Source organism: Balaenoptera acutorostrata, chromosome 20 (genome assembly GCF_949987535.1).
Source record: "Balaenoptera acutorostrata chromosome 20, mBalAcu1.1, whole genome shotgun sequence".
NCBI lineage: Eukaryota > Metazoa > Chordata > Mammalia > Artiodactyla > Balaenopteridae > Balaenoptera > Balaenoptera acutorostrata.
Genome location: NC_080083.1, coordinates 53,215,348 through 53,228,784, shown reverse-complemented (window position 1 = coordinate 53,228,784; position 13,437 = coordinate 53,215,348). Strand labels below are relative to the sequence as shown.

The 13,437-nt window shown below is 50.6% G+C and overlaps 2 protein-coding genes across 4 annotated transcripts in view; one reads left to right on the top strand and one right to left on the bottom strand.

The window, feature by feature from the left end:
• Nucleotides 1-11,014, bottom strand: part of TBC1D16 (TBC1 domain family member 16) — an 84,547-nt gene extending 73,533 nt beyond the window's left edge. For all 3 annotated transcript variants that reach the window (XM_057536875.1, XM_057536873.1, XM_057536874.1), the window contains exon 1: nt 10,946-11,014. The gene's annotated coding sequence lies outside the window, so the exon portion shown is untranslated. The remainder of the gene's footprint in view (nt 1-10,945) is intronic.
• A 485-nt stretch (nt 11,015-11,499) lies between these two features.
• Nucleotides 11,500-13,437, top strand: part of CCDC40 (coiled-coil domain containing 40) — a 42,614-nt gene continuing 40,676 nt past the window's right edge. Inside the window, exons 1-2 of the mRNA XM_007185807.2 lie at nt 11,500-11,900; nt 13,370-13,430. Coding sequence (XP_007185869.2) covers nt 11,872-11,900; nt 13,370-13,430 — 90 coding nt within the window. The 5' untranslated portion in view covers nt 11,500-11,871. The remainder of the gene's footprint in view (nt 11,901-13,369; nt 13,431-13,437) is intronic.

Here is a 13,437-nt window from a genome sequence, read left to right as displayed (position 1 = left end):
TCTGGGATTCCTATTTCCTTAGGAGGAAAAACTGGACCCCTGACATAATGTCCAATAGACTTCTAAAAAGGTACCATAGTTTTTAGGGATTTGAATCTTTGCTAATTTGGTCATTGGAAAATGGTTTTCTGATAATCAGTTCACTTGAGCAGGTTGTCCTATGTTTATTAAACATTTGTGTTCTTCCTGTGAATTGTCTGTTGGTGTACTTTGCCAATTTTTCTGCTGGGGTGTCAGAATTCTTATTGATATGAAAGAACTCTTTATATAGCAAAGATCTTAATCCTTTGCTATAGTTGCTGCATGTATGTTTTTCCTAATTTGTTATTTGCCTTTTAACTGAATTACTCATTTTGAAATACAGAGGTTTTAAACTTCTAGGCAAATTGATGATAACTTTTCCTTAGTGATTTCTTTTTATCACTTTTATACTTTATATCATTCATCTCAAGCCAAAGATCCAATCATCACTGGCTTATATTTTCATCTATTTTTCTTATGATGTCCATTTTCAATTAACTACTTTTGATATTTCAAAAAGCCTAATTCAAAGTATACATTTACCTGAAAAGGCCGCACATGTTAACTATTCACCGGCTCATTGAATGAGTGTTTATGTTGTTTTTATCGTTATTTCCTGTTTTTACTGTGTACTGTTACTTGATAAAAATAGGGACATCAATATAGCTTAATAAAGGTGGGGTGCGTGTCATGTAAAATCTTACGGGAAATTTAAAAGGAGGGGGCCCTTAGCAATGACCCAGAGACCTGTGTGGCCTGGTCCGTGCTCTGGTCTGCACCCTCTTGTCTTCTCCCACGTTGCACACGTGATGGACACACATGGTTCTCACACTACCAACATGCTCCAGTGAGAACCACTCTCATTACAGGCCAGCTTGTACTGTAAACCAGGCTCTGCTCATCGGCAGCTGAGATGGTGACTGAGCCCAGCCAGAGCTGCCCTCCTCAGGCCCCAGCCGTTCCAGGGGCCCACCGGCCACAGCTTCCTCATTTGGGCCAAAGGAAGGAGCCTAGAGCAAGCTCTCCAAACACACCCTCCCTGCCTGCATCCCCAACCCCTGCAGTACTTTCCCCTCGAATCCCCCTTACTGCCTTATTTTGCTTCTGTTTAAAGAGATGCCTTGTTGCTATTTACAACGCAAGGCCCGTGGGTCCAGAATGCCTCACACCCAGCGGGTCCTGCCAGGGACCCCTCACCTCCGTCCAGGTGGGGAGCGACGATCACCTGTCGTCCTCTTTACCACGTGGGACCACAGTCCCCCCCAACACGGCCCCCAGCTCCACCATCACAGCTCGCGTCCTGTGGCTGACCACCATGGGGAAGGCGACGACCTGCGAGTCAGCAGAGGCTGGGTTCCTTGCTCAGTGTGAATTTCTATTCGGCTCCCACCATCCGAGTTGGCAGCGTCCTAATTTGGCAGTTCTATCCGAGTCCTCCAGCTGGTGAATATAAATCTGAGTTTACCCCCCACCCTGTCAGAAGAGAGGGAAGGAAAAGAATCCCAAAGAGCACAGTTGCTGCCAGGCTACCTCCCAGATGAGAATGGAGGCCCTCCCCGCCCAAAGCCCAGGACAATGCCCTTGGGGTGCAGTTGCCCCACATCAAGCAGGGCCTGCTAAGAAACCACAGCTCGACGGAAACAGCACTGGTGCCCAGAGGCTCTAAGGTCATCTGATGCAGTGCTTCTCCAAACCAGGGGGCTTTAAGAAACTCATTGGGCAAATCCCTACACTCTGACCCAGCAGGTCTAGGGGAGAGGGGCGCCCAGGTGACACCATCCCCATTTGAGATGGGGAACCATTCACCTACTGCTCCCCTCCACCCCCAGAGGAAGGTGGAGAATTGGGCTCTGACAGAAGGTAGACCAGCCCCTCTGATGCTCAGGCTGTGCTGTTATCAGCACAAATTAATGACACGTCAGTGGCTGCCCAGGACCACCCCCCTCTGCATCCCCTGGTTTGTCACTAGTTGGATGTTAAACAGGATTAAGGGGTGGGTGTTGGGTGGATCCAAGACTGCAGAAGGTCTCTCCCCACTGGCAGCCCAGGGCCTATCTGTCACTGGGTTAATAAACACGGCTCTAGCCCACGTGTCACCCAGAGTGGAGGCACGTGCAGCTCTGTGTCCAGGGGCGTGGACTGGAGAACCGCCTGCAGAGACACCCCGAGGGGAGGCCCCTGGGCTTCAGTGCCCACTGGTCTGGCAACGAGACTTGACTAATCGTGGTCTGGCCCAGGGCAGCTCTCTGTGTACCTGCCTGTCCTTCAGGGGTGTTCCTACGAACCCGGGACGGTGGGAAGGTTAATGGTCAGAGTCATGGGGCTCCTTCTTCACAGATAAGCCACAGATGTGCAGAGACAGCACCCAGCTCCCCTAGGGTCTCTAGATCCACCTGACCAAAACCCTTCTTGGGAAGCAACGGGCCCCTCTATACTATCATTTAAGTCATCCTCCTAGATTTCTAAGGTCTAGCCGTCCTGGACCTTCACTGCCCACTGCTGGGATCGTTCCCTGTGTGCTGACCACTGCCCTGCTGAAGCTGCGTCCGGAGCAGAGCGCAGGTCTGGGCTTCCGATGGGCAGTAGCTTAGGCGGAGAGGAAGAAGGTCAGAGGCTGGGGGAGGGCTGGGGAGGGGATTCGGTGGAGTAGGGTAGGGACGAGGAGGGCCTGTCCCCAGCACCTGCTTCCCTCACTTCCCTGACCAGCTGCATCCCCTGCAGAGCCCAAATTGCATCCCTCTCCCAGACCCCTGCTGGCTGGCTCTCGGGCTTCAACAGTTTGCCTTAGAGGGGAAAGGTCTTGGCCTTGGGGCCCCAGGCCCCTCCTCCACCCAACCCTGCTTTCATGCCCCACCTGCAGGCTCCCGTGCGCTCCCTCTGCACATGTGCCCCCCTCTCCCGACCCTGAGGCTATGTCCTAACTGGCGCTCCCACAGGATTTAACAGGCTGGGGGCAGGGCAGGGGGTGGGGCCAGAGACACAGGGGCAGCCTGGGAGGGGCACCCTGTCTCTTCCAGGGCACTCATGGGCTCTGTGGGGGGCATGTGACTGCTCCACATGAGGGTCCACATCACAGCCCGCAGGAGGCGCAGCTGGAAGGTTTCTGGGGAGCACTGCATAAGGGGCAGGGCTCTGAGGGAAACAGTGGAGGAGATCCTTAAAGGATGTCAGGGCTGGGGCTCAGGCCAAGGAAGAGGGTGATGTCCAGGCACAGAGGAGGGCTGATGCCTCCCAGGGGCACATAAAACGGAGGGGAGACTGGTAGGGAGGGAGGCAGAGCTAATCAAGGGCCTGGCGCCTGCACTGCAGGCAGGGATGACAGGGGCTGTCTGGAAGACGCCACCAGAAGAAGCAGGAGCAGGTGCACAGGGAAAGCTCCCAGCCAGAGGAGCAGGCCCAGGTGGAGAGGAGGGAAGAGTCCTGGGAATGGATGGGGGTGATGGCCGCGCAAGGGTGAGAATGCATGTAATGCTGTAGAACTGTGCACTTCAAAGTGGTCAATATTCAAAATCTGCTGTGTGTACTTTACCACAATGAAAAAATAATAATAGTGGAACTTGGAGAGGGTATATGGACTCTCCGTACCCCCTGCTCATTTTCTGGTAAACCTAAAACTGTCCTGAAAAATAAAATATATTAATTTTTTAAAAAGACGTTTGGGACCAGGAAGCTTGCACCCAAAGAGGCCAGGCTGAGGTGGAATCGTGTGGATGGAGGCAAGGAAAAGGACAGGGAGCTCGAGGCCGGCAACAAAGGGAGCTCTGGCCCCCGCACTGACAGCAGGCTGCCAGCAGCAATGCCAGGGCCTGGCAAAGACCAAACAACCTGATGGGAGATCTTCCTAATGTCCTTGAATCCATAAGACGCACAACCTTGAATGGTTCTTGAGCCGATGTGCAAAGCAGTTTACACCCATTACCTTAGGGACCCGGTGTCCTGCAGGGAACAAAGATCCCCACCTCCCCGGGAGACCAGAAAACTGTGCTCCAGAAAGGCTGCCGGGTACAGAACCCAGAGCGAGCAGAACACCCAGGTCCCCTTCACAGGTCTGGGGCCTTTCTACGGGCCAGACTTATTCTCCGTATTACCCAGATAGAGTAGGGGACCAGGGTACATAGCACAATCTTTAAATGCCATCAGCAGAGATCCTAAAACACACAAAACCAGTGAAGCCTGTAGCCAGAAACAGCTGTCTGACTTTTCACGTCTCTAGTAAGGACTTAGAGTTAATTGAAATCAAAATAGCAGCTCGAGATGCTCAAAGCACTTTGTACCAATATTATAAATCCTCTCCCCAAATTCTGAGAGATGAAGGTGGGTCAAGAAACAGCTCCAGGTAGATCAGTGACAATGATTTAAAAAACCTCATTCTCCTCGACTGCGTTCACTTAATATCATTACTTTAAAATGGTTATGTCCTCATCAATATTGTTGATTTTAGATTATAAGTTCCTGAGTCCAAGACATCTCTGAGAAGATCCTTTTATGAAGGACCTACCAGAATGCCATTTTCAGTAGAGTTCCAAATGCCACGTTTTTGTTGATGGAAAGGAGAGCAATGCCAACCTGGCAGTTGGCACAAGGAATACAGAGATGGAGTCAGGCCAAGATCTGGAATGTGTATTAGCTTGGGTGTACAAAAAAAAAGGGCAATGATTTTAAAAGGTATAAAATAAAAATGCCAGTGCTGGCTTTTAACCATCTCTGATCGATACCTGATTACAAGTTGAATTTTGTGCTGCTCTGAGCTGTCAGCGACCACTGACATTTTTGCAAAATAGGCCATTGTGTAATTCAAAGGAAAGATCAACTTGGCCTCCCCTCAGAAAAAACACACACCCTCATAAAACAAAAGACTCTCTGCAGAAACTCCCTGACTAGGGAGTCATTCTTTCCTACTAACCTGCAAGTCTTTAAGAATTAGAACACCTTTGAGAACTATTCTTGGCGCTCTGTTGCTTGCAGCAGTAAGTTACACTGGCGATGAAGGTAGCTCAAGTTTGCTTCCAGGAGGAGGGGGGTTTTGGCGTGGTTGCAGAAAAAAGATGTCAGAAACGGCAGTAGCCCCTGGAGAAGTAGGTGGGGCTGGGAAGGGTAGCAGGTTTCTTCTTTCACAGTCCTGTTCAGAACTGGCCCTGCTGCTGGGTTGGAGCCAGCGGGCAGCAGCAGGCCTGCTGTTAACCACACACGTTCCCTCCTCCCTCCCCCTAGGGGCCACTTGGCCACTGACACTTGGCCCAGAGGCAGTGAGGGGTGGGGCTCTCCTCTAGCTAATGTTTCCAGGGATGAAGTTAAGGCATCTATTACCCAAAATTTGTCCACCAAGATTTGGTGATTTATATCCAGGGAAAGAGAGTCCTCCTAGACAGAGAGGCAAAGTCACCAAAAGCCAGAAATGAGCAAAACACGGATGAAGAAATGACACCCTTTAGAAAAGACATAAGTCTCCCCTCCTGCTTCCTTCACAAAGCACTTCTATCTCGAGTGTATTGGTTTCCCATGGCTGCCGTAACAAGTCACCACAAAAATAGGGACTTAAAACAACGGTGTATTATCTGGCAATTCCAGAGGCCAGAAGTCAACCCAGGTCTCACTGGGCTAAACTCAGGTGTCAGCAGGGCTGTGTTCCTTCCTAAGGCTCCGGGGACAATCTGTCTTCCTGCCTTTTCCAGCTTCTGGAACCCGCCCAGATCCCTTGGCTCGTGGCCCCTTCCTCCTCCTTCAAAGCCGGCAACGTCAGTGGAGTCTTTCTCATAGGGCATCACTCTGACGCTGACTCTGGGCCCCCTCTTCCACTTTCAAGGACCCTGGGATGACATGGTCCCACTGGATAATCCAGGACAATCTCCCCACCTCAGAGTCACCAGATTGGCAACCTTAATTCCATCTGCGACTTTAATCCCCGTTGCCACGTGACCTAATACAGTCACAGGTTCCCAGAACTAGGAAGCGACATCTGTGGGGACTGTTCTTCTGCCGACCACACTACACCGGTGGTAGGGTGGGCTTTCTATCTCCACTGACCATCAAACCCCCATTCAGAGCCACTACCCAGGCCTGGACCCTGCAGAGGGGAGACCTGGCTTCCGTGTCTCTGAGGGAGCAGCAGGACAGGACAGAGAAAAGCTGCACACAGACCAGTGCCAGAGCCGTGGCTCCTGTGCTGGAGGCTCCATCAGTTCCCAAGTGGGAAAACAAATAGAGCAAAGGTGCAAACGTCTCTTGAACCTTCCTAGTGAGACCAAAGAAACAGGGCAGCCTGGAGCCAATAGCAGAAACGCCCTGCCCAGACTTCTCCTGTTCACTGTCCTGTACTGTGTGCCTGCCTCGGGGCCGCCCTGGGTCAGCAGGACAGGTGCAGTCCTAGCAGCTCACAAGCTGGCAGTTCCTACACACCTGAGGGTCGCAGCCCACGCCCACCGTGACAGCTGTTCGCAGCAGCTAGGGGGAGGCAGGTAGGGAGTGGGGCCACTGCATCCTTAGGGGGACGTGTCATGGGGCAAAGTCCACAGTCTTCCCCTGGCCTTGTCATTGTCACACTGCTCAGGAGCAAAATGCCCTGAGCTCTGGTCACCTGCCATGTGGCTGGGAGAAACCGGTTCATCTGCTTTGCCCTCAAAGCCCAATCAACACAGAGTTGGGACAAGGCAATGCCATCTTAAACACGAGCCAGACACATGCAAACAAGGATCGTTTTCCTCCCACAAAACATCTGCTGCTAACACACCTCGCAGGAGGCCCCAGCTCATTCTACCGTCCCAGAACCAGGCACGTGCACCACAGTTTTTTTGGGAACCCCGAGCTTTGAGGTTCACTGGGTGATATAAATCCTGCAGATCAGGAACCCCGTTCTTAGGGAAAGGTGGGTCTCCTTCAGTCTCATTGCCCAGATAAGACACCTGTGAGATGATATCACCCCTCCTCTCAGTTGTATTTAACTTCAAATTATGGGATTATTGCAGAAGAGAAATACATTTGCTGCACATGCATTCAGGATTCACAAGGAAAAGATTGTGGCCCAAAGATAGGGCTGCTGTGGGTGGGGCCTCTGTGTAGAAATGAGGACCAACACAATCGACTTGCAGTTAAATTGAAGGAATGACGCTTAGGGCATCAACTCCAGAGCCCGAGGCTTGCGCTAACTGCCATAAGGAAAAAGGACCTTCAGGAGGCAGTAACTGGAGAAGACAGTTTCAGAAACGAGGGTGAGGGGAGGTCTGGTGGCCTGCTTAGCTGTGACTTTCCTCTTCCAACTGTCCAGTTGTCACTTCAATTGTCACCACTGCCTGGAAAGTCCCAAAGCCTCTGCCTCTCCCGAGAGAAACCATCTGCTGCCTGTGCCCCTCGACAGCAAACCCCCCAATACCATTTCCCTCAAAGAGCCAAGGAAGGGGGGCCTGCAAGAAGAAACAGACTTAAAGATGAGTCAGGATTGAGGACCAAGGAAGGACTATACCCAAAAGGCAAGGATAAGTGCAAATCCAGCCAGGAAAGCAATGACCGACCCCACAGTGGATGAGGTACATCTGACTTCTATACTGTGCCTGTAAACTTTAACACACAGAGGTTCTCACTGTCTGTGGCAAAGGAGTAGCTAATGTACCACAAAACAGAAATCAAACTGGGGGAAAATGTACTGACAACACCCCTGGAATGCAACACAACCAATCTTGCTCAGGGAAAGCATTTTAGCTACAGAAATTGAAAAATGAAAGGGTGTCCAATGCCATCTGTTAAGTATGCGCTTTGCTCCGATTCCAATGCCGGAAAGTGTAAAGACCAATTTATCAGACTGTTGAAATCAGGATCAGGGTCATTCAGTGGAAAACCAGCACACACACCAAGGTGTGCAAGCAGGTGCGGACACAGGCTCAGGGTGCACCTATGTTATGGTGGTTTCTATAGGAGCCAATCCAGAAAGAGCATGGAAAAGACACTGCCACATCTCTATACGTGGTCAGGTGAGTCCATACAGATTCCTCATCTTGTACATCAACTCTAAACACCTGCTCAGACTCGCCGCCCAAGGCTCAGGCAGAGAAGGGCGTGCCGTTCAGATTGGATAATGAATTTGGGTCCTTTCTGTTCTTTCCTTATGCTAGCTGTATGACTGAAGCTACCGCAGGCAGACGTCGAACATAGTTGCAAGTGACCTGATTTCTCTCCTCTCTGAGGATGTCTTTATCAGTTCAGAAGATTGGAGTAAAGGACATGCTTCAGATCAGATATCATCAGACAGCTCATCAAAGCAGATTTATTAGAGATGCAAGACCAGGTGCCCAAAGGGTACGTGGGTGGTCGGTAGCATCAAAACCAACAGCACCGAATTGAATGGGAAAAGATTTCCTATATTATTGCCCCAATTTTTTTTTTTTTTTTTTGGAGCGAAAAGTATGTGCCTTCTTTTCTGTGCATTGGCCTCATGGATTGTATCTGTATGAGATTGTATTCATCAACCTAATACAGATACAATAGAACAGTGTACAATACCATGTACACCATAAAACCACTGCTACACTCCACTGCTACAAATCCATCACGTTTAAAGCCATCCTCCCCAACTGTACCACTATATGAAATTAATTCACTAATCTTACAGGAGAGGATTCAGGCCTGTAAATAACAAAATTGGGGACCCTCAGCCAGATGTGGGGGGACAAGTTAAAATCTCTACTCCAGATTTGTGTTGCCAGGCAACCTGATCACCTTGGTCCCTGGACAGCCCACAGGGACCCAGCACCACAGAAAGTTACAAAGATAAGAATGTAAATATACCCAAATGGAGAATTCCACTTCTGCTTATGATTAGCTTTCCATCTGATGGCCCACATACACATGGAACCAGAAAACAAAACCAAACGTTTTTACCAATCTAGTTAAATGTGAAAAATCCAAATGATGGTCATTAATAATAATTTAAAATTTATAGTAACAAGCACTTCAAATGTGCCAGGTACTAGGTATTTTAGATAATTGTTGCAATAGAACTTTGTGGTAGGTGGTATTACCCCCATTTCACAGATGCAGAAAACAAGGCACAGAGGTATTAAGTCAGTACTATGTACCAGGGTTGGTATTTGAACCCAGCAGTCTACATTTGGAGGCCATGTTTTTAACCAGTGCACTGAGCTACCCAAAGCCCGAGGCAGGGAGATCAACACATTTGTAGGTAGGGTTCTGCAAACCCAGTGGCTGTCTTCTCAGATGCCTTTACACTGAGGCCTAGGGAGCTCTTTACAGATTAAACTGAACTGATATTAGCAGCTAGTGGTGACATGGATTAGTCCCCACTCTCTTGCATGTTTATGAATCACTTGGCAGAGTGAACCATGTTATTTGTCTGCAAAAAGGGGGGCAGGGAGAGTGTGTGCATGTGAATCATAGGGGCCAGTTACAAGAGGGGAGGCAGTGTGGTACAGTGGTTTTCTGGAGCTGAAGCATCCTGGGCCCAAGGCCTCTATTACTGTCACTCCTGGATGTGTGAACTTGGGGAATTTACTTTAAGTGTCAGTGTTCCCACCTGTAAAATGGGGATAACCTCAGTACTGACTTTATGGGTTTGTTTAGTGGGTTCAGTGAATTCATGCATGATAATCAGAAGCTATTTACACAACAATCATCATGTCTGGAGGATTAAAAAATTCCACTGATAAGAACTTTCCTTAGTCATATTCTGAGACTGCTCACCATAAACACTCCACAAGCCAAGCTTTCTCAGCAGAGAACGAGCCTCCGAATACCAACAATGAATAGCCATGAACGAGCTTCACAGTTAATACTAAAATGCATTCCTAACCTTAATAATCCTTTCTTTGCAAAAGTTTTCCTGGTTCTTAAAAGTGTTTAATGTTTGCTAATCAATTAAACATTAATGTTTCTAATGAGGAATTTCTAAAACTAACACACATTTTTTTAAAGTTCTCTAATCAATCTGTGACAGATTTAGAATGGAATTCACGAAACTGGGCCTTTGCACCTGCCCTTTGATAATATGCTCCATCACATGGCCGTTTTTTGAGAACCATTTCCCTCTTCTTTCCAAATTAAAGAATTGGTGCCTGCAGGTGGTAAAGAAAAGTCAGTGGGACCAGTCACAGGGGCTGGCCAACCAACCCAGCTTCTCCTATGAACTTGAGGAGGCAGTAAAACAAACTTCACGGTAAGGAAAGTGAACGTATTATGTCGTTTTCTATTTCTGAATAGAATCTGAACTAGACTGTGGCCAACATATGACACCAACTTCCGAGTGTGGGAATAACAGGATTTCAAGATTCACCGCTTCTGGCAGCGTTCCTTAGGTTTTATTTAGCAATCTTAAATTGCCTATTTTTTTTTTCCTTTTTCTTTTCTTTCTTTTTCTTTCTTTCCTTTTTTTTTTTTTTTTAAAGAAAAGAACAGGAGGAAGAGCCCGGGCCTAAAGGAAGTGAGTTTCCTGACATGCGGCTCTTAAACAGCCGGACCACCCACCCTAAGGCCGGGAATGCTAAGCGCGCGCGCTGTGCGGGCGGAATGCACACTTTAGGGGGCTGTGTCGGCGAACGGCGGGCCCCTACAACTTCTCATTCGCGTGCTCTGACGACCAGCCAGACAAAGACCGCAAGTTCTCCGGCCCAAAGCTCCAGACAGGCAGAGACCGAATCTTCCCGAAGTAGGCCCACTCCCGGCCCCAGGGGTCCGCATCCGCCGCGGAGAGGGGGCCCAGGGATCTCTCCGCGTGATCCGCCGTGCTCCTGCCCGCCCGGCTCCTGCTCCGGCCCTGCACCTCTCTGGGCTGCGGCCAGACCCCGGCCCCTCCCGGGCCCCGCGGCTGCAGGCCCACGCGCCCCGCGCGCCCCCACCCCGTCCGGCGGAGGGGCTATGCCTGGTCCCCCGCGGGCCCCTCAGACCCCGCCCCCGCGGCCCCCGGCCTGCCCCAGATACCCACCCGGGTCCCGCACCGGAGGCCGGATTCGCGCCGGCTCCCGGAGCTGCCGCCGCCGCCACTGCCGCCGCCTCCTGTGAGGAGCGGTGGGGCGGGGACGCGAAGCGAGGCCCGGCCCCCGGCCCGCCCCCCGGCCCAACCCGGCCCCCGGCCCAATCAGGCCAGCCCCCCAACCCCCAGGTCCCAAACGGGCTCCAACCCGGCCGCGGAACTGCCCAAGTCACCTTCCGCCCTCCAACCCCAGGACCCGGCCCAGCCGTCCGCATCCCATTCCCGGCCTCACCGCCCGCCTGGGCCTCCGGCCCCAGGACTTTGCCCCGGAGGGAAGCCCCGAGCCCCCAGAGTGAAGGCAGAAGCCCTAGGACGCTCCACGTGCGTGCTCGCCCTCTCTGTTCCACCCTCTGCGTTTGTTTTTCCTATTTTGAGGTAGGAAAAGAACAACACCCATCAGGAGGCCACGGGGCATCCCTGTTCCGCCAAGAATTATTCGCAGGAACCCCGGGAAAGGGGTGCTGAGCCCCCCAGGTCTGGAGATGGGTAGGCGCGCACTAGGAGGGGTCTCGGCATCCGAAGGTGCAGCCGGCTCCGGAGCCCCTCGTGCCCCTACCTCCGCCTGCCACCCTCAGGGCACTTAGCCGTCCCAGGTCCCCCGCTCCCCGAGTGCCCTGCGTGATCCCCCGGGGAGCCGGAGTTGCCCAGCTGAACGCACGTTGACATGTTTGTCGCTTTACAGAAACTGAGCCAGGAGGGGTAGAGCTCGGTCTTAGAGATAAAGATGGAGAAAATGCGTATTTATCCTTTAATATATTTACATAGTTAGATGTTCTGTGTTTCTAATGCACATAAATGGCACAAAGGCCGTCCGCCCCGCACGCCCTGCGCGTGGTCCTCGCCAGCCGGATGTTGACGGCGTCGCGTAGCAACGGGAGATGGCGGAGCCTGGCGGCCGGGCTGGCGGGTAAGCGGGCCTAGGGACCTTGGGTCTCGCAGCGGCCCCCACGCCTCCCCCTTTCTATAGCCCCCTAGGCGCCCCTTCCCTTCCATGTCCCTTTCCCCTCTCCTCTGCCGCTGCCATCCCCACCCTCTGGGCCTTTCCTGCCCTCCCCGGCTACCCCCACATTCCTGCGCGCCCTTCTCCCTTCTCACCTCGCGTCCCTTTGTCCTCTCCCGTACCCTCCCCTTTTCCCCTCGCTCCGGGCCGCTCCACTCGCTGAAACCCGGGACTTGCTTGTCCCACAGTAACCATGACAACCACTGTGCTTGGTAGTCCCTGCTGCAGAGCCCTGAGAGCAGGGGTCTCTGTACGGATGGTGCCCCAGCGAGGTGCTGTGAGAGGGAGCACCAGCCCAGCCTCCCGCCTCCCTCCCCCTCACCAGGGTTGGAGGTGGCAGGCGATGGGCCGGGGCCCCTATGGTCAGGCAGCCCCACCGTGAATGCCTTGAGCACACAGATAGACCGTAGTAAGGTAAAAATACAGCCACCAGGCCTCTGTTCTCTTACGCTTTGTTTAAAAGGATAGAAACTATTTTAAAGAATTTAACCTTTTACATTAGACACTGCTGTATTGTTTCTTTTTTTCTTTTTTTTTTTTAAGGTAGGTCTACATGTACTGACATGGAAAGAAGTCCAGATCACAATAAATGAAAAGACTAAATGCAAAACAGTATATATAGTGTGATCTCTAATTTGGGTGGGTGGGTGGCTTTAAATGCATAGAAAAATATTTGAAAGAAGATACCCTTAAATCTCTTACTTTTACCACTGGTTATCTTGAGAAGGAGAGGAGAAGTCACAGGGGATTTTCATTGTCTGTCACATATTTCTGTATTAGTTTTACTTTTTAAAAAAATATAGTTTTTTTCTAATTAGAAAAAAAAACAATTTTAAAATGTGACATTCTTGTACTAGCTACATCATGGGGAAATTGGCACTTCCCTGGCGGTCCAGTGGTTAAGACTCTGCACTTCCACTGCAGGGGGCACGGGTTTGATCCCTGGTTGGGGAACTATTATAAAATCCCACGTGCTCTGAGGCATGGCCCCCCAAAAAAAAAAATTCACGGGGAAACTAACCAAGAGTTTCTAGAGTATTTGTCCTTTTTGTACAATTTTCTCTTATTTTGCGTTTATTTTCCCCAGTTTTGTCACAGACAGAGGTATATTTAAGGTGACTTTTCTGGCATAATCTACCTGTTCCTTTAATGTTTTGATAATTGCATTTTTCATTCATTCTTGGAGTGACTCTTTTGTGCCACGTGACAGGCATGATCTAGTGCTGGTGTTAATGACAAAGTCATGGCCATCAGCCTAGAGGGAAGGCAGATAATTAACGAGTAAATAAGTAAATATACAGACATCAAGGAGGTGATAAATGCCAAGAAAAAGAAAGATGTTATTTGAGACTGTTAAATTGTTTCTCTGCCACCAGGTCTCACCTGGAAGGCAAATCTTCTGAGGGAGAAGAGGACCAGAATCATGAAGGCAACAGGGTAAAGT